This window comes from Actinia tenebrosa, unplaced genomic scaffold (assembly GCF_029948245.1).
Source record: "Actinia tenebrosa isolate PJP-AT-01 unplaced genomic scaffold, QUT_ActTen_1.0 PGA_scaffold12__29_contigs__length_12842862, whole genome shotgun sequence".
NCBI classification, from domain to species: Eukaryota; Metazoa; Cnidaria; class Anthozoa; order Actiniaria; family Actiniidae; genus Actinia; species Actinia tenebrosa.
Genome location: NW_028292572.1, coordinates 9902047 through 9923512, shown reverse-complemented (window position 1 = coordinate 9923512; position 21466 = coordinate 9902047). Strand labels below are relative to the sequence as shown.

Sequence of the window (21466 nt, the reverse complement as noted above, 5' to 3'; positions counted from 1 at the left end):
ATTCACATGGAAAACTAGTGATGAGCCTGTGGTTCAGTGGACAGTGGATACTACCATGGCCACGAGATGCACAGGAAGCCCATGAAAAAAACGCGCGACAATGACCGATGCGCTAAGATGAACGTTTTAATTTACAAAAAAAATTATCTCTGTCTTTTGCGTGTGTGTGTATGTGTTTTGCACGAATTACATCTTTCTTAGTCAAACTCTTAGATTTACTGTACTTGCTAATTATTTCTAAGTGGGGGGGGGGGGGGGGGGGGAGGGGAAGGAGAAGAAAACGAAAAAGAAACTGAAAGAAAAACTCATTGGTTGAAAAGATGCATGGCAAAAACCACTCTTCAGAAACATATTTGATTGAAAAAAGTAATTATGAATGTAATTATAATTAGTAATTATTACTGATTCAAGTAGTAGGAGTTTGAAATTGTGAAATAAGAAATGTTCCTCAGTCGTGAGAATGAGAGGCCCTTCGCTTGTTATGCGATGGTTTACAACAAAACTGTAACTTTGCTTTTGCATTCTAAGGCACCATTTATTTGATAAGCTATAATTCATTTCATGACAGTATCTGCGGTATCCGCGTTTTGCAATGCCGAAAATATGCAACATTTACAAATGTGATGAGATATTTTGACAATAATTAACGCGACTTTCTTTGTTATTTTGCAGTTTCTTTCTTTTTATTTTGCTGAATACAAAAATGGAAATTTCTAACTTTAACTAACTTTTTTGAAACAACGTAAGACTTATTTAAGACTACTAAAGTACTCTATTTAATGACGTCAACCAAGTTTGTCTTTTGGGCGAATCAAGCCTTAAAAGGAACAAAAACGGAGAGGTTTTTTAAACTGTTGTTAAATTAAGTAAAGTTACTCCAACTGACGTAAGTTTAACTAAAAAAAAACTATAAATAGCAATGATTTAAAAAAAATAAATTCGTTCAGAATCTATTTCCCATCTAGTCTCATTTTGGACATATTTTGTGACCATATTTGGCCATGTAGTGCCGCAGTGTCCCTTGGGTATATATAGGGAGGAGTACTGACCGGTTCTCAAGTTGGAATAATATTCTGATTCACATCCAACTTTGAAAGCTGCAAAATATGTCTTTTGAAGGAAGTAAGTCAGTGATTTTAACCTTATTGTATACTTTGAAACTCTTTTTTTATAATTTTCAAGGCATTTGCTGCAATCGCAGGGCTGGTTTTTGGAGAATTCAACGATTTTGATGAGAAGTTGCGTGACATTTGAATTGGAAAAGTGAAAGGTTCCTGCTGTAGTTAAACCCATATATTTCTCCTTATTTTACAGAAGCTGTGTTTGCTTCTCTCCCAAGAGTGAAACGAGGTATACCGACGGTCCTCAAGGGTGATCCCAAGGGAAAAAATATCCTCTATACCAACGGGAAAAGCGTATTTATACGAGACATTGAGGTTAGTTGAACATTACAGGATTAAACTACTGCGGAAATAAATGACCCTGCGCTGAATTGAAAACACCTTCAATTTATTGCAAATAAAAAATAAGAAACAACTTATATTAGTCATCCTATTTACATGAGTTGCCTAAAAATTCCAGGGAATTAAATTCTTTGTGATTATTTTTTTGGGTTTTTCCAATTTGTTTCATATTTTCTGCGAATGCTTTCTTCATCATAGTGCAAAAGCAGAACTTGTGAAGCTGTTGTCAATTTTTTGCAGCGAAAAATAATTCCTTTCAAATTATCAGGGAGTATCTAATTTATATCTTCGTTAAAACGTTGAAAACGAACAAGGTACTGCTCGATTTTCTGGACAGATGTACGCTTGACCAAATATGGTGTAAGCTTGCTGTGGTTGGGTTTTGAAATCAAATTTTGAAATGACTTTATTTGTTTATTGTTCTGTGATGAATTTAAATATTCATGCTGTTGTAGAAAATGATGTGACAGCCTTATGCACTTTCTAGCGCGAAGAGTGATATGATTAGGATTTAGGATATTAACGATTAATTGATAATCATTTATATTTTTCAACCAATAACTAACAATTAATAGACAGGCACCCTCTGCTTTTAAAAAGCCACTTATAGCCATTACTATATTTATTAGAAGTGATACATTTTGAATAATAACATTGAGACATGCAGGCATGTGTCAAGGTATTGGTTGTTATGGTAGCCCAGAATAAAGGTCATGAGTGAAAAACTGCGGCTTGTTGCTTCACTGACTCAATAAAGTCTTTTGTCAAGTTTGTAAAACCCTGTTGTGTTCTTTAAAAATGGACTCATTTACTCTTGAGGATTAAAATCTTTCTTATGTAAATTCTTTTCCTTTGGCCCCCAGGTAGGGATTTAGTACACTTTGCTATTCAGCATTATACTTTATGTTTGTCATGCAATGATTAATACGATGACGTGTTAAAATTATAACTTTATGCTTTTAATACTTAGAACCCAACTGAATGTGATGTGTATTCCCAACATGCCAAGGACACGACAATAGCTGTTTATGCTCCAAGTGGATTTTACATTGCATCTGGTGGTAAGTTGAAGCCACTTGTTAAATAAATAAAGAACATAAGCACATGTTCTGTGTAGTTATAAAGCGAGGAGTGACGGAAGAAGAGAGAAGTTTTAGAGAATGATATATGATACAGCAGAATGCTTCTTATTACACTCCTTGAGTGTTATCCTAATCCTCAGCTTCTTATATTATAACTGCACACAGCACAGCAAGCAAGTTTTACCTAATTCTTCAAAAGTATGTATAGATTAAGATAACTGCTCTTTAGAAACTCTTGTCCATGCTGTGTTTTCTCAAAAACCTCCTCGACCGATCAGAAAAATAAATTATTGAAAAATTATTTTGTCATTATTTTCATAAATTCAAAGCAAAAAAGCCACCAAATTCTTTCCTACGTCGGAATTTACTTTGGCAAAACTATATTTAATCAATAATGATTTACTATGATTATTTCAGATATTTCTGGGAAACTGCGTATTTGGGACACCACCCAAAAGGAACATATCTTAAAGTATGAATATCAGCCGCTTGGAAGAGCAATCAAGGACCTCGCATGGTCGCCTGATAGTAAGAGGATTGTCACTGTCGGAGATGGAAATGAAAAGTACGAGTTTTATAGATAATATTATTTTATTAGTAGTAGTAGTAGGTAATATTTCATAAATTCAGTTCCAATTACAATGTACCTTTGGTGATATGGACCAGATTTTTGCTTATGATCCAAGCATGAAGAAAAGTTGTCTTGTCAAAAATATCTTTATCCTCCGCCATCTTTCATGATACTGCATGCAGGCAGCATCTTTGTCTTTGACCAGCATACAAGAAGCCCTATAATGTGATCAACACTCCTCTAACCTAGATTGCTACAATTGACACAATTACAATTGTGAGAGGCAACACTTGATTCCAGTATGATTTGTGCAAGTAAAATCACCAGTCAATATATAGTTGTACAGTACACAGGCTATAGAAGCAAGAACAGAACATTTGAAACTAAGATTACCTTGAACTTTCCATGTTTCAGGTATGGTGCTGTGTTCTTGTGGGACAGTGGATCTAATGTGGGAACTATTGAACAGCACATGAAACAGATTAATGCTGTCGATTACAAATCATCACGACCTTACCGTATTTGTACAGCCAGTGAGGATTTTGCAGTCAACTTCTACGAAGGACCACCATTCAAATTCAAGCACAGAAATTCAGTTAGTATACAATGCATGGGGTTCTAGTATAAAATGGGTAAGACATGTTGCTCATGCTCCCCCCTCTCACTGCTGTGCTGTGTTTGGGATTGATCACCAGACTCACCATCATGTGAGTAGAGTTGCTCATATATTCTGGCCCTGGTTCTCCAGTTTTCCTCCCTCAATCAACTTCTAAATAATTTCCAAATTGATCATGGAATGAAAGCCACAGGTTTCTTAGCTACTGGGTATCCAGTGCTATCTTCATAAAACAAGGATGGCCAGTGGCTTATAAATCTGTGGCACAAGTCGAGAGAAAACAAATGAGCAACTCTACTAACATCATTTATTGATGGTGTGTACAGGGATCAAGCCAAACGGCCACAACATCGAAAGGCATCACATTTGCAGCTCACAAAACGCATGCTTTCCAAGAGTTCTCTTAGCTTAGCTAAATGAAAGGAAAGAGCACAGTTATAGAATCAATGTCTTCTGATTTCTTCCCGACTGATATCTGCTTCATGGATTCAATGCTCAGTTTCTTTAAACGAAGTCATATTAACTATATTTTTGACTATATCAGGAACACACCAACTTTGTCAACTGTGTGAAGTACTCTCCTGATGGTAGTGTATTTGTTTCTGGTGGAGCTGATGGAAAGGTGAGTTATGCAGTGATTTGGACAGAGAACATCTACGTACCTTAAGTGTACATGTAGAAGAAGACACTCATGCACTAATTGTTTTTGAAACAGGTAGTGTTATATGATGGAAAAGAGGGCACGGTGGTTGATGAATTTGGTAAGAGTGAACCCAATGGAAAGGCCCACAAAGGAGGGGTTTATGGAGTAAGTATATCTCATATTTCAATTTTATCAATAAATCTTTACTTCTGATTACTTGAAAGGGTATTTGATGGATGCATGTGTTTTCTAACTAATCATTTAGTCATATAGTCGTATTTTATGTTCATACTTTATACTATCTTGTTATCCTAGGTATCTTTTAGCCCTGATGGAAATCAATTCTTAACTGCCTCTGCAGATCGTACCTGCAAAATTTGGAATGTGCCTGACCGAACCCTCACCACGTATGAAAGAATTTGTTGATAACAACTAGACAGTATCATTATCATCACCATTATCATCATCATCAACACCTTCATCACCTTCATCACCATCAGTACCATTATAATCACCATTATTATCATCATCGCCATCGTTACCATTGTCATTGTCATCATCAATACTATCATAATCATCATTGTCATCAACAACATACAGTACACTTGTCTTGACCAGGAAATGATGTCAAACCTGACAGCTTTATTCGTTTAACTAGGACATTCAAGTTTGGCTCAGACCTAGAAGACATGCAGGTTGGATGCTTGTGGCAGGGTGAAAACCTTATTTCAGTATCCCTATCTGGTTACCTTAACTACCTGGACCGGGAAAACCCTGACACACCCAAGAAGATTATTATGGTATGTCCAGATGTTATGACAATCTTTGACTCATTGATCAAGCCCTAACTCACTGATCAATGTCGATACAGTGATTCTAGTCGTTCTAGCGCTTTCACACTAATTGGGGACACTTCGCCCACATGCACTACCACTACAAAACCATTATATACTGTGCCGTACTATTTTTACGCTCACTATGAACTCTTTTCTGTAATGCTTTCAGGGCCACTACCAAAATATCAGTGCAGTTGCAACCTCCATAGAAAAAAAGAGGATCTACTCAGCCAGCTTTGATGGCAGAATAAGTATCCTTGAGATTAATGCTGTTGTCTTTTTGAGACGTTCTCAATCAAATTAGACCACCAAGATATTTTCTCAACTTTTGGTGGTTTTGTTGTTCTTGTTCTTTGATCAAATTGGAATTTTAGAGTTGATTTTTTCGTAGGAGGAAAACCAGAGAACCTGGAGGGAGAAGAACCATTGAAGCATGGCATAGAACTAGGAACTTTACTCACATATGACACAGTCCAAAAATCAGTCCCGGGTCGCATTGGTGAACTCAAGAGACAAGTGCTCTCATCCCAATGCCACCCATGCTTCTCTAGTGATATCATAGTCATAAGGGTGTCTACCTAACATCCCCACATGCACAACCTCTGTGTCAATCAATTATTGGGCATCTAGCCATTCACTCACTTAACCACCCACACATTCAATAACCGGCAAGCAGTCAGCCACTCACTAATTTTTTGACATTAGTTCTAAATTATTTTGCCCTCAAGTCATCCTTAACTCCTTTCCAGTCAGCTGGGATGCCGATGGTAATGGTAGAGTATTCAAGGGTAAAGGACACACAAATGAGATCAGATATATGGCAGTTGATGAAGAAAACCTGGTCACCTGTGGTCTTGATGACACAATAAGATTTACCAGCCTTGAGACTGAGACATTTGGGTAAGATATTTGTATTGTTTTAGTAATCTAGGGTTATGAGCACTCACCTCTGGGGTCTCTGGTTCAATCCCAAGGTCTATAGGAATAATGAGAATAGAGTTTGTTGAGTTTCTCCTCTGATTTAAAGGCTTTTCTCTGAGTTCTCCAGTTTTCTTTCCTTAGCAAAACCCAACAATTTAACTTACAGTTTGATCTGTGACTTAAGTCATGCACAGCCCAGATGTTGTTTCAGGGTTTGATTTGTGAGTTCACCCATGCCCTGACTTAGATCAACTGAGATGTTTTTATTTAATGTTTGAATAAAATTGAAGGTTTTGAAAGTTTTCTGCAGCCTCTCAAATTAGTTTTGCTACAACACCAGAAACATTTTTACATCAGTATTTAGAAACTCGATTCTATATGGTTGCAAATATGTTAATTTTATCATTGTTGTTGAGGCATTGATTGGTGGGAGAATAAAACTTTTGAAAAGTTATTTTTTGAAATCATTTGTGTTTTTCCAGGTCAGATGTAGTATCACTGGATGGTCAGCCCCAAGGACTTGGTCTTGGAAAAGATGGTCTTGTTGTTGTACCATTAGTTGAGGAGGTAATACAATCTTTCTTTTTTTTTTGATAAGAAGTTTTTGTATATTGCTGCTAGTGACATTCTATACATGTAACTGATACCAATCTTTATTACACATTTAGGGTCGTTATCCGTGGATAAAGCCGTTAATAAAACATTTAGGGTTGTTATCCGTGGATAAAGCCGTTAATAAAAACCATATCAATGAAAGGATACAATATCACTTCACCGTGAACTGGAAATTGTATATTTTGTCATTTTATAGACCCTAAATTTGTAATAAAAACTTATTACATGTTAAGAGCCTAATATTTTTTTTATTCACTCATTTCCCATATCATATCGCTCACTCACTTGCAGACTCACTCATTCACGATATGATATTCAAACTTGTGTATGAAAACAATATCAAGCTCTTAACATGTGATCTCTATTAATTTCATTTGTACTTTTACCCTTTACTGTTACTATTACAGCTTACCTATGTTACCATCTTTAAATGCCTGTCATTTATTTAAATTACAAAACAATTTGCTACACTTACAGGTTGTAGTGATCCGTAACAAGAGGATTGTTTCCAGGCTTAAAGTTCACTACGAGCCAAGTGGTGCCTCTATCCACCCTGGACAAAATGAAGTTGCTATTGGTGCTAAATTTGTAAGTATGAAGACTTACAGGGGTAGGATTAAGGTACAAATGATCTGTTTTCTAACCTTGATGGCAATCCACAACTGGTCAACATTTATGCATTTATGCAAGCATTTATTGGCCAATTATTTATTGGTCCATTAAACCTATCGGTAATGATGAGGATGGGCTTACACTGTAGATGCTCTAATGCTGTCATTAGGGATGCCATGTGAATATGCATGTGTTTATTGATCAATCAACATCTGATATTTTACCTTCAAATGGCATTATATAATCTGACCACAGACAGCTGATAAGTGTAGGTTTAACAATGATCAACAGTATCAGATCATTTTATCTTTATAGACATTTTTGGATTAGCACTAAATATTGTCCTGTACATATGGAAAAAAAGTTTATTTTTGTGTATGTGTGTGTGTGTGTCTCAATATCAAACTTAAATTTTGAAAAGAAAATCTGGGTAATTCTTTCAGAGGAAATGTCTAGATACCCTGAAAATAAATCTAAAAGAACAAAAAAAGTCCAAACAAAACCTACCATTAGTATTGCAGATATTCTATATCTCACCCTAACATATCTTGTCTCTGTTTTCTTTATAGGAAAGATGTGCTTACATCTACACCCTTGAGAACGATACCCTGGTAGAGAAGACAAAAGCAAATGTTGAGGGTGGCAGTGGGGTGCTTCTTGTTGGCTATTCACCTGATGGAGCATACTTGGGTATCTCTAATGATAGCAAGAAGAGCTACTGCTTAACTACTAGTGACTACAAGGTACTGGCCTAAATGATATTCATCATGATATGCTATGATATAAATGTAGTGGATAATTAATTATGGGGTAAATTCTCAGGAGACTTCCATATTATTTATTTTCTCTGGGAGAGAATTTGGATAATCAAAAAAGTTGACAATATCGTAACTAAATTGAGGTTTAGAAAAACCCTAAGCTGAGCATCCATATTACCTACACCTTATTTGACTGCTTAACAACTTTTCAAATACATTCATGCATAACACGCAAAAAGGTTAACCATTTTTCTATTTGCTGGAACAATTTAGTTTTACAAATGCAAGGCAAATTTCTTAATAAGCGATTTATCTATCAGGGGCTGCGGAGGGGTTGGGGTAGGGGGTGCTACAGCCCCCCTCCCCACCTCTTTCCTTTTCCCATACTAATCTCATATTGTGCCTTGAACCAACACCATCAATCCATCAAGTCACAATTAAGTAGTCTCCTACACAGCCACTATTAGTGTTGTCACGCAACACTTACTCCCTACTTTGGGGAGTAAGCATTGCGTGACAACACTAATAACGGCTGCATAAGAGACTACAATTAAGTGCAATCACCTTATGATGATGATCGATGTACATGTACATGGAAACCAACTGTTTCTTTTTTTGTCTATAGGATATTAGTGGAGAGTGGTACGGACATGCTGCAAAAATATTCTCCCTTGCCTGGTCACCGGACTCTAAATTCATGGCCACTGGAGGATTGGACTCACATATTTTCATCTACAAACCAGAAGAACCCAAGAAAAAGGCAATGAGCATCAAATGTAAGTACTACGTACAAAAAGCACTGAAAGACTTCTTTGTTTGGCCATCCCAATGATTTGTAAGGGATGGCCAATGGTATGAGACCTTGGTGTGAGACTTGTATGACAATTGTACTGTAAGCATGAGAAGTTGATTTAAGCACTTCTCAATAACACACAAAATCGTGCCATTTTCTGCCACGACAAAAAAAGTTTTGGTGGATGTCAATCAAAGTTTTTCCATGACATGTTCGGAAAACACAAAGCTTTCAAGGACATGTACTATATGGAATGACATAGACATACCTTGATTGATGTCCACTTAAGCCTACTTCATTGCAATGGCAAATCATACTGCAATTATTGGTATAAAGTGTAATTGAGAAGCAATGCAATGAGGCTCTTTCAGAATGAGCTAAACTTACTGAAAATATAAGGCTGCAAGCTGGAAGGAAATGGAAAGAATTTTTTGCTTAGGTTCACATTTATATTTTATTTGTTTTAGTTGCTCACCCTCAGAGTCCTGTAACCTGTGTCGCATGGCTTGATAACACTACCCTAGTATCTGGTGCCCAGGATTGTTGTTTGAGGATATGGGGATTTAAAGCCTGAAGACAGACTGCGTGGTGACATGTTACATACAAGACAATCAAGTTGCGTTCAGAAATTATCCAATAATCTGCAATAAATAATTATAAAACTCAAATGAATATGTTTTTGCACAAGTTAGAAGTCATTCTAGATTTGAACAGGAGATATTAACATTGTATACAAACAGTAATTTGAAGAGAATTAAGATAGTTGTATTTTCATTCTCTTTGGTGATGTAAGCTGTTTTATAAAATGCATTTTTCAATAAAAATAACTATCGTAATATTCTATAATGGGAATTATATTTCTGTGTGCTCTGCCCTGCTATAAACCACACCCAAAATTTCTCTTTTAGGGGTTAAATTTATTAATTTTCAACCATGGGAATAATCCACCACACACACACAGAGTATAGTGTCAGCTCTACTCCTCCTTACTCCTTACCTTAGGATTCTTTTTCAAATGACTTTGCCTTTGCTCTCTAAGTTACTGCATCTATTTTCCCGTTCTGTCAAGACAGCCTTGACCAATGTTATAATTTCCTGCAAAACATTTTGGAAGATGGTTCAAATGTGGAATGTTCGTAAAATTAATCACAAGTTTTCATTTAGCATTATTCCTGGATGACAGCATACGGCGGTCAGTGTTTGACAACCGTTTGGAGCAGATAATGAGAGGATTGAAATCTCTCCATGCGTCCCTCCCCACTATCCCCTCTCCCACTAAGTATTTTCTTGATAACTTTTTATATTTTGATATTGGGATTCCTTTGGTTTCTTTCACCAGTTTACAAGATGGCGGACACAAACAAACGTCTTCCATCCGACTGGCACGACGATGATCGCATGAATTTTATGTTTTCAGCATTCCCAGAACACAGACATGTCAATCCTAAACACTGGGATAGTAAGCTTCAATTCTGGCGAAAATTAATCTTAGAAAACTGCGATCACAATCACGAACTTTGTGTGGACTTTGAAACTTTGCGAAGAAGATTCACAAGAAATGGTTTAGTTCCTTTAGGACTTGAAACTGTCTTGGAAGAAATGCTAAAGACAGGAGACTTACACACGCTTGATAGTTTTATGAAAGGACTGAATAATACTTGGTTTTCTTGGGGTTTTGATATTGCTAAGAAATCATTTTCATGGACAGTTGGAAAGTTGTTGTGGGGAAACGATACAAAAGCAAAAATGGAAGGGACGGAATTGTTTATTATAACCGAAGTTTTAAAGGTAAGTAGGCTGTTTGATACTAGATAAAGTAGTTACAGCCCCTTTCATGTTTCTGAGACCTAACTGACTCGATCCAGATGTTTTTGGCTTCAGTTGTCAATCAAATTGACGAAAGGCCCGGTGCATTCCTACCCTAGTCATTCCAATCACCAGCGATAAAATATTCCCCTTACTCTGCAGCCATTTTGCCATGGGAAATAGGCTATCCAGCTGTTGGGGTAATTTTCACTCATGATTGGATTGTACTCGGCCCGTCATTGATTGATGCAAGCCAAAACGCCAGACATCCGTATTTGGTATATTGTACATCGGTAATATTTATTGTGCTGAAGGTTAAATTAATGTTGAGATAGGGAAGAGAAAGAGGAGGGACTTCAATTCTCTCCTTATGTCTGCAATCCCATACAGCTATTTTTTTTTAAAGGTGGGTAGAAGTTTTCGATGAAATGCACTATGCAGTATTTGATAAGATACCTCAGTCTGTAGGCAAAACTATACGTAGGCAAGTGTTGGTCAACAGTCAGGCGACTCGGGCGATAGTCGACCGACACATGTCGGCTGGTCATGAAGTACACGATTACCTTAGTACACAATTGATTGCAATCATGCAACAAAGTTCAAAAGTTTGCACGTTTTTCCAGCATATTTTCTTTTGTATTGACACTAATAAATATAGGAATACCATATAGTACACAATAGAAAAATCTTCACCAACCTTTTACAAAATAGCTGTTAATTATGCTTAGTAAACTATGTACATGAATAAAGTAATATTAGAATAATGGACCATTTTCACTTTAACTTTTCATTGAAATATTGATACCATTATAAAACCAGAACAAGTCTCAGTCATTACTAAAAATGCACCGTGAAAGTGTGGAATATGAAGCGACAGACCATATAATCCCTTGGAATGTTCTGAAGGCTAGATGTAATAGAGGAGGGCTGAAACTGGCTGATGGAGATTTGGATTTGGTTATTTGTTACCTTCAAAAGGAGAGGAAGGTTACAGCACATGTAACAAATGAAGGAGAAAAGGTAGTAACATAAGCCAGTGACTCATCATGCTTTAACAGGGACCTAGTGAAGGAATTGCCTCCACAGTTCCTGCTGTTTTCGATATTCTGTGAACTCCGACATTTCAACGGCTTGTTGGGAAATTGGTTTTTACTACCACAAGTGAATAATATAAGGGGTTGCAGTACCGACTTATTATCTTTGATTGATGGCAGCAAAAAAACAATTTCAGTGTGCAGCTTGGAACTGCCGAGTAATGCAGAATATTGAAAGCTGCAGTAAATCAAAGACTTGAAATTTGATATGATTTGATATATTTTACACTGCCTATACTATAAAGGCACTTTTTACTAGCTCTAGCCCTCTGTATTACAATTTGTTGCAATACAGGTTACACCGCCACCCGGTTAGCTCAGTTGGTAAGAGCGTCGGTCTGTAGTGAGGGAGGTTGTGGTTCAAGCCTCGGCCGGACCAACACTCAGGGTCTTTAAATAACTGAGGAGAAGGTGCTGCCTTTGTAATTATATCTGCAAAGACCTTCAGGTCTTCTCGGACAAGGACTTAAAACCGTAGGCCCCGTCTGTCTTCACTATGTAACCCTGTTTAAGGCGAACATTAAAGATCCACTGAAGACGCTGGTGATGACCATCTTCAGTGCCCGTGCTAACTGGCTGCCTTATCAGTTGGGCCGCTAGGCCTGTTAGGCATCCAGCCATCCATCTAGGGTGGTAAACGCACTAAACGATGTGTAGGACTGGGGTCCCTCTTAAAAAGTTTTACCTATATCCACCTGTAATGTGCAGGTTTTGACCACCCTCTCTCAGTTTCATGTACATGCTAGCTAGCTAGACAGACATACAGATGGACATCATCATCATTTGTCTTTTTTATTGTAGGTTATCAAGTTTGTAGGTAAAGATGAGAGTACCGTAAGCACTGTGAGTGAGAAAGACCTTGGAATATTAAGGTTAGACTAAAAATGAAAATCTCTTTTTTGTGATTCAATAATAACAATAATAAAAATGGACAGAGAAACATTATACTGATTCTCACAATGATTAAATAATGTAATTTTCTTACATATTTAAATAAGGATTAAGAAAACCATGGCGTCATTGACATTAGAAATAAACAAGTTGGAGAAAACCAGCGAAAGGTAATTGACATATCAGCTGATAAATAACCTTTATATTTAGTGTCCATAATTCGTACTTGATATAATTAGCACAGATATATTTATTTTGTTATTTTAGTTGCAAGCAGAAGGCTAAAGAGTTTTCGAGTAAAGGGCTTAGAAAATCAGTAAGTAATTCAATTTTTAAGATATCTTTCCCTGACCAAAAGACTAATTAATATTACCTTAAAATTAACTGACTTTCCAGTACTTAAAATTTATGCCGAAGACCTTCCTCAAATTTCCTTGAATGCCCATGTTTCATCAGTATTTACTATTGCGAAACATTTATTTTGAAGGAACTTTATATAGGAATCTTTTTTATCGGAATATTGTCCTGTCATTCTTTCCTTCAACTAGTTTGTTTTTATTTTCCAATAACTAGTTGTAAAGCTAATAAATAATGAAATAAATAATGGAAAAATAATAATATGGGAATCTTCATTGGTATCAGAGCTGTCAACTCTCCCGGATAAACGGGGAGTCTCCAGATTTTGGACCGTGTCTCCCGGTCTCCAGATTAGAGTCTCAAATCTCCCGAATAATCCCCGAAGCTGACCATTTCTTGTGAGACTCGACTTTCAAAACCATAAAATTCCAATTATTTTATGTTGTTTGTGTTATTTTACATCGCTAACAAAATCAAAACGTTTCTCATAAACTGTTCTTGCAAGCAGGCCATTGTAATGTAAGCGAAAATCTGATTGGTCAGAAATAAACCAATCACATCAAATGTTACAAAGCGAAAGGCGTCTTTTCGCTCGCTTTTTGACGCGCTGTGACATCATGTCCTTTCCTATCAATTCTCAAGATTTGAATATTGTCCTGTTAATCTTTCCTTCAACTGGTTTGTTTCTATTTTCCAATAACTAGTAAAGCTAATAAATAATGAAATAAATAAAAAAAAGTGTGCCACTTCAAGTCAATTTTTTTGTATATTTAAGGTGACTGCCTACTTTTGAAAATTGATTTAAGCTTTTTTTAAAATTTCGATTTTCCAAATTGAAATTTAATGCTGATTCCAAATCTGGAAAGAAAAATAGGGTGTCCCAAGCTCATTTTCGAGATAATCAGCATTTAATGGAAGCCTACGCACGAGCTTTTAGAGTAAAAGTTGCGCCACCGGAAGTGATTAGAAAAAGAATTAAGATTAATAAGATAATAGTTATTTGCAGACTCTATGATTGCACGAACGGAGGCTAGTCAATCCTTCTACAATAATAAATGGATATTTTCGACAAAAAGACAGAGAGATACATTGATTTGTCATATTTTGTAGTTTCGGTGCTCTTAAAAAAGCTCATAAAGACGAACAAAAATCCCTACAAAAATCTATTTTTTCACGTGTTCCTGATTTAAACTTTTCCCAAAATGTTGATATAACCTAGATTTTTAGGAGTTTTTTCAAATGAGCTATCAAAAAATATAGAGTCCCTGTGCAAAATTTGAGGGTTTTGCCCTGTTGAAGCTGAAAACGCGTATGGTTCTTCAATAAAATCTTGTAGATTTTTCAGCGGTTTTTCAGCGCGCGCTCATCGTGGGCTCAAATCGAACGTTCAAAAGTAGGCAGCCACCTTAATGTATATTCAATAGTGCTCACACTAAATCTGTGAAACAAATACTAATTTTTAGCACTAAATAGTGATAATTAAACAATAGAAAACAAAGGATTCTGTATGAAATAGTACTAATTAGTACTATTTAATGTTCACGGTTTTAGTACGTGCACTCTATACATTTTTAATGTATATTTTAATGTATATTTAATGTATTTTTTCAAGTACCATCTTGACTTGGAAGCATTATTTATATTCATGGCTGTTATTTGTTATTTGTTGTTTGTCTGCTATTCTTCCCCTTTAAATCTTTCATGCAGTTCCTCGCATATTATCATTATTCATTTGTGCTTTTTCATTTTGTAAATTTTATTGATATCGTTATGCAGTTAGAGTGCAAACCATATATCTGTGAAATAACACAAAAATAAAATAACACCTAAAACATTTTCTTTTTTTTTTGTTTTTTTTGTTTTCTTGTTTTCAATTGTTTCATTGGTTTTATTTCGTACTAATTAGTACTTTTTCACAGATTTATAGTTTGCACTCTACCATTTTGATCCAAGTGTTAAATGTATTTGCTTTTCAGGCACTTACAGTACTCAAGAAAAAGGCAAGTATTCAGAAGACCTTGGATAAAATGCATGGAAGTCTACATACATTGGAAGAGTTGCTGCACAGAATACAACAAGCAAATACTGACAAAATGGTAAGCACAGACTACTGAGCTGGAGAGTTTGTTTGGTGACTAAGATCAAGAGTTAAAGTGAGAATAAAATAATAGTGAAAGGAAAAGAAAGAAGGAATAGGGATAGGACAAGGAGTGGGATAAGCCCCAAAGCCATGGGAGAAGAGGGGAGCTAGAACATAAGGGAGAAAATAAAAAAGAAAGCAGAAATGAGAGAAAGAAAATGAAAAAAAATGAATGTAAATGAAAGAAAATGAGAGTTAAAAAAATGGGAGAAACAAAAATGACAATAATGAAATATTAATATTTTGTCATTTTTGTGCATGGGAAAGACCAAGAGGTGAAGAAGGGAAGGGATTGAATAGAATTGGAAGAATGGGAAATAGAGAATGGAAATATGAGATCTTATATAGTATAAGTATAGTATAAGTTTCTTTATATTGTATTACATAAACTTTGTCTTCTCCCTAGATCATTGATACTCTCAAGTCAGGTTCCATTGCTCTTAAGACAATACAAGAAGACCTCAGGGCAGAGGATGTGGATAAAGTGATGCTTGACTTAGAACAGGTGAGAAACTTCTTGACAGAAAGTCATTCATCTGGACAGACAGACATTTATCTGGACAGACAGTCATTCATCTGGACAGCCAGTCATTCATCTGGACAGACAGTCATATATCTGGACAGTCATTCATCTGGCCAGTCATTTATCTGGAAAGACAGACATTTATCTGGACAGACAGTCATTCATCTGGACAGACAGACATTTATCTGGACAGACAGTCATTCATCTGAACAGACAGTCATTTATTAAAAAAGACGGACACAAGTTTTACTCTGCACGTTTTCTTTCAACAGACTCTTGATGATGCAGAGGACATTAAACAAGCCATTGCACAAGGTATTTTATTAATGCATGTATAAAATTCTCCTAAAAACTTCTATCAGCTTCGAGCCTTTTTTCCCATTTTAGTTGGTATATGCTAATATCTTAGTATTGTTTATATGTTCATTGATTCAGCACCCACGCCATTACGTAAACAACTTATCTTAAAGACAATGTTGGTGATTGATATAAAGACAATTAGATCCTATTAACTTCTTGTGCATTGGAAAAAATGACGCCTGGCAAAAGCTATTATTTTTTGTTTCATATTAATTCGGAAGAATAACCTGGAGTGATGTTGTTTATTAGGGATAATAGAACTTCTCCTTCTCTTGGTCTATCCCCGCTATTAATTATAAGAATTAGACAGAGTCATCAGGAATGATCATCCTCGGGGTGTGAATTTAATGAGAGGAGACGAGACTAGACTACACGAGAAAACTAGATTGGAATAAATATTTGGGTGATTTCTTCCATTTTAAAGACGTTCCCATTGTAAACACATCTGAAAAAATTCTTTCAAGGGTTAATGTTTTAAAGGTACCCGTGAAGAGTCCACGTAGTCCATTGTAGTCTAAAATATTGGACTTCCTTTAATATATCGATAATTTAAAACAAAATAAAACAAAAACAAAAAAAACTGACAGACTCGTGATAGGTAAGAAAAATAAGATATTACAATCAAAAATTTGAATGGATTTTAACGGCTTATAAAACTTAATTTGTTAGTCAGAGTGAATACTTTGTACATGGATTTTTGTTGTCTTGCGATTAAATACAGAAACAAAGAAGAGGATGTCGTATTCTTTTCACGGTGGATCCTTTTTAAAGCATCTAATTGAATGCTTCTATCTTCTTTCTATTCTATATCTTTTGAGAAAAAAGTAGATGCAGGCGAAAAGAAACAAAAAATGCGAACTGAGAGTAAAGTAAAAACTGGTGGCAGAAAACGAGATGAAAGATGCCTCAGGTTATAGACAAAATAGGATTAATTACACTGATAATTCAGTGAACAAATTGCGACTTGTGTACCAATCGGACATTCCTTATATCGCCTAATTTCAACTGACGTATATTGGTCGAGGAGATTGTTCAAGTCTTCAGTCAATTTGACGACCGCTTCAGCAGTCGTGCTAAGGCTTTTTTAAAAAGTTTCTAAGATTATTGAACTTTTTGACAATAAATAATTTGGTAGTCAGAATGAATGCTTTGTACATGGATTTGCGTTGTCTTGCGATTAAATACAGAAAGAAAGAAGAGGATGTTGTATTCTTTCATGCACGGTGGTTCCTTTTTAAAGCATCCAATTAAACACTTCCTTTCCATTCTATATATTTTTAAAAGTTGGTGCAGGTGAAACGAAACAAAAAATGCGAACTGAGAGTAAATTAAAAACAGTTAATCTGGAGGCAGAAAACGAGATGAAAGATTGCATGCCTGTGGTTATGATAGACAAAATAGCATTAATTACACTGATAATTCAGTGAACAAATTGCGACTCGTAGACCAATCAGACATTCTTTATATTGCCTAATTTAAACTGACGTATATTGGTCGAGGAGACCGCAAAGTCTTCAGAACTTTGACGACCGCTTCAGCAGTCGTACTAAGATTTCCGTGGAACCAAAATTGGGGAATTAAGTTCAAACATGAACACGAGTAGAGAACTTTGTCCCGGGATGACAATGTCTCACAACAGAAACCCAGCATATTTCGACCCTACTACTGGTGTCCTCATCTGTATACTAAACGGTGTACTTGCCGTTCCAACAACTATTCTAAACTTTCTTCTTATCGTCTCTATTCTCTCAACTCCAAGTCTTCGCAAGCCTTCCTACGTCTTGATCTGTGCCTTGGCTTTCACGGATTTTGGCGTTGGAATCCTGGTTCAGCCTTTGTACATTGCTCGTAAAGTGTCTTTTCTCTTGTCTTCCTTTGAGACGTACTGTTTCCTGCTCAAGACTGGTAACGTGGTTGCACACATTATCTGTAGCCCTTCATTCTTTATTGTAACAGCCATCAGTGTAGATCGTTACCTTGCAATCAAACTACGAAACACGTATTCCCAAGTCATGACCAACAAAGTGATAATTCAGTACCTCGCAGGCACCATTGTCTGTGCATGCTGTATCACAATATCCAGATTCCACGCTACGAGCCCCAAGTACATGGGTTTTGGAGCCTTTTTTCTGTGCCTTTTCTTGATTATTATCCTTTTCTGTTACTTCAAATCCTTGAAGGAACTTGGAGCCATTCATGTCCAAGTTGAGAGGATGGGCCAGAGTTCAAGTCATCGCCGCGTGCTCAAGACCCTAATGATGATTGTCACAGCTCTCTTTCTGTGCTACGTGCCTTTTGTGATCGTGGTCATCGCCATTGCTGTGTATGGTCGTTCCAAGGGGTTCATGATTGCTTGGGAAGTCACCGCTTCTTTGATGTACTTCAACTCGTGCATCAATCCTATTCTTCACTTTTCGCGATTGAAGGAGCTAAGACAAAGATTTTCAACCTTCTTGTGTTGCAGTTAGTGTTGTCTTTCTTTCTTTCTTCATTTCATTCTTTTTTTTTTCTTCTTCATTTTATTCTTATTTCACACAAAAATGTTAATGTTAATAGAGATATTCTGCAGCCAGAGGTATTCACATCCGCTAAACTAAGATTAACGCAGATTACTAAAACACGTAGAGTCCACCTGGCTTCTAAAAGACACTCGTTATAATTTCCCACGACAACTGGAGTTGCTCCTGTGTAGTATTCGTTTTCACAAGAAAATATTTCTTTAAGTCCCATTGTATGCCCCGATTTCATTTTTTTGAATGAGATGGTTGTCAGTGATTTTAAAGAAGTTGTAGTGCAATTTCGGTTATTTTATAGATCTCCTCTAGTTTTGTTTTCGCACGGAATTGTATTTAGCTAACTCGATCCCATTAAGACCACATTATCTTATTATTGCATTATTCTCGTTAACACTTCAGTTAATTTTCTTTTTCATTGATTACCAGGAAACCAGGCCATAAGTGATCGAAATGAGGATGAAAATTTAGAAGCTTTGGAGAAAGAGCTCGCAGCACTCTCCCTTAAAACAGGTAAAAACGAGTGATTGCAACTAACGATTTGACTTAAGAAAAATAAAGCATCAGAGTCAATACTGAACTACAAACAGTCTGCAATAAATTATCGGGTTATTTTTGCAGAACGTTTAGTTTTAGTTATTGACCCTGGTGCTATCGTTTTCTCCCTTTTTTTTTTTCTTTTTTTTTTCTTGAATTGTGGCAATCCGCACACAAATCTAGTCCTCTTTTTTCGTTGTCTGGTGCTGTCTTTGCAGTGCCGGAGTGAAATGGTTTGAGCTGCGTTTTGTGTGTGAAACATAAATGATGGGAGTCATAAGCAACTTAATTGACATCGTCTATGAAAAAGATAAATGGTTATTTTGCCATGCTAATAACGCGAACTACACCGACCTATACACCGACAGAATTATGAGCTTGAGCTATGAGACACCGGTCAGTTTAATATACTATATTCAGTCAGTGTATCCTAATAAACTCTGTAAAATCTCTCTCTATTAAATACTGGTTCTCAGTACAGCTCTCTCTTTTAATTTTATAGATGGGAACAATTTATCAACAAACAATGAAAAGGTAAGAGACGGTTTTCAAACGGATAATTTCTACATTTAAGTTAAGGGTTTCACTAAAGAGTTTCGGATTTATGCTGCGGAGGAAGTAAGAAGATAATAAATCATGAAGACGCCAAGCTTCCCTTGATTTTCATGAAATCAAGGAAGCAGAGATGTAAACAAACAGATCCTCACGAAAACAGGGTTAAAAAAACAAAAGGTTTTACAGTAGCTGCCTGCCGCAATCTTGGAAGTAGAGCATGAGATTGAACGTTTATATACTTCGTCCCGTTTTGGTAGGTTTTCAAATTAAGACCTTTCCTGTAAAGTTTATGTTACGGATTACGTTTCTTGTGATTTCCACTTAAAAAATTAAGAGAACGCGCGTTGTCCTGGCCAAGTGATGTTTTCTCGCCAATTGACGTTGAAAGTGTGGTAGCTTCCTGTTCTTCTTTTTTCTTATCCACGACCTTGCACTTCACTGGCTTTCTGTACTTAGAAAAGCCACACACGTGAGTGTGTTTGTCATTAAAGCGAGGAAATTAGTCAGAAAACACAATAATATATCGGAAACATTACTCGAACTTTCACCGCCTTAAAAGCGCCGAAATTTTAATGTTTATAAAATGTTTATGAATTCCTGCTGAGCTTATTTTTCTCCTTACATGAAAGATATCAACGGCAGAAGAAATGGCACCCTCTTCAAAAGTCCCGGGAGACACGAAATTATTGAGGTTCCCCGAACCACCAAGTCACAGCCCGTCGAAAACAGACCAACCTTTTGAAAGCAAAGAAAAACGAAGAGAAGCGCTCAAGATATAGAGAAGGATTCTTGAGAAAGCTCTATTGGGTTCGGTAGTTTTGATTTTAGCCCAGCGCATAATTAAAGCTACAAGATCTGAGGTTCCTTGGTCGTGATTTTTTGATTCTTGCAAATAATAATAATAATAATAATATATTCTTAAAAGCGCATATAACTCTGAGAGTCTCTGCTCTTTGTGATAGTTTTTTAAGACCTATACAAATGCAAACTAATCTATCTATCTATCTATCTAGGTAAAATAAAATGCATTATCCTTAGGATATTAGGAATAACTCAATGCTTAGATAGTATTCCGCTGTTACGCACTGATCTTTAAGAAGTGTACTGCACAAGAGTTAAATACTCTAACATCTCACTGTCTGGGACGCAAGGACATTTAGAGCAAGTGTAATTATTCAGAGACTGTCCAGCTAATGAACTTATGATTGTCGCTCGATGTTTTAATATAATAGGCAGATTAAGATTCCCGTTTTTTCTTCCCGCAAACGGCAAACATGACCACGTTTTCATCGTTTCCCTACATTCCACTTAACCTTTTGCAAACCTTCCCGACAAAGACACATATTCGTATAGTTTTTATCTACTACTTGGAGATCATTGCGATTCCTTTTCACTAATTTTATAGAATTTTTTAATGGTCAACTGACGTTTCACGTTTGCCGTAAACGAGAAGCTTAACCTATCTAATGCTAAAGAAGACACTCGATGTAGGTTACAGGCAGACATGCGCAGTTACCATATAAATTAAGTGTTATAAAAAAACTATTTGGGTTGCCTGTGGTATTTCACCTTGTGTTGCTATTACATAATCTAATAAAAAGACAACCGTTGTTAGATTGCGTACGCTTACCACTGCCCTGGGGAAGGGGAGGACAGGAAGGAATGAGCAGCGGAGATACCAAGAGAAAATGAAATGTTCTCTTGAAGATACCAATGGGAAGCATGATCGGGTTGCACAGTAGCGGAAAGAACTGCGAAAACTCTTGCCTCTTACCAATGC

At 36.3% G+C, this 21466-nt stretch overlaps 3 protein-coding genes across 3 annotated transcripts; all 3 read left to right on the top strand.

Annotated features, from left to right (window-relative positions):
- The first annotated feature begins 1019 nt into the window (after nt 1-1019).
- Nucleotides 1020-9756, top strand: LOC116298675 (WD repeat-containing protein 1). Its single transcript, XM_031707200.2, has 16 exons — nt 1020-1122; nt 1315-1436; nt 2434-2524; nt 2963-3110; nt 3531-3711; nt 4277-4354; nt 4448-4540; nt 4691-4782; nt 5034-5175; nt 5381-5462; nt 5961-6111; nt 6615-6699; nt 7225-7335; nt 7929-8102; nt 8743-8893; nt 9378-9756. The coding sequence occupies exons 1-16, from the start codon at nt 1107-1109 to the stop codon at nt 9482-9484; spliced, it is 1824 nt and encodes a 607-aa protein (XP_031563060.1). The 5' UTR covers nt 1020-1106; the 3' UTR covers nt 9485-9756.
- A 489-nt stretch (nt 9757-10245) lies between these two features.
- LOC116298635 (charged multivesicular body protein 7) lies at nt 10246-21300 on the top strand. Its single transcript, XM_031707158.1, has 11 exons — nt 10246-10698; nt 11536-11736; nt 12612-12682; nt 12809-12871; nt 12969-13017; nt 15035-15154; nt 15605-15703; nt 15994-16036; nt 19024-19107; nt 19634-19665; nt 20316-21300. The coding sequence occupies exons 1-11, from the start codon at nt 10258-10260 to the stop codon at nt 20463-20465; spliced, it is 1353 nt and encodes a 450-aa protein (XP_031563018.1). The 5' UTR covers nt 10246-10257; the 3' UTR covers nt 20466-21300.
- On the top strand, nt 17592-18619 carry LOC148912227 (5-hydroxytryptamine receptor 1F-like). The gene has a single exon (XM_089028049.1). It carries the CDS (start codon nt 17671-17673, stop codon nt 18547-18549), a length of 879 nt encoding a protein of 292 aa, XP_088884175.1. The 5' UTR covers nt 17592-17670; the 3' UTR covers nt 18550-18619.
- Nucleotides 21301-21466: the final 166 nt, after the last annotated feature.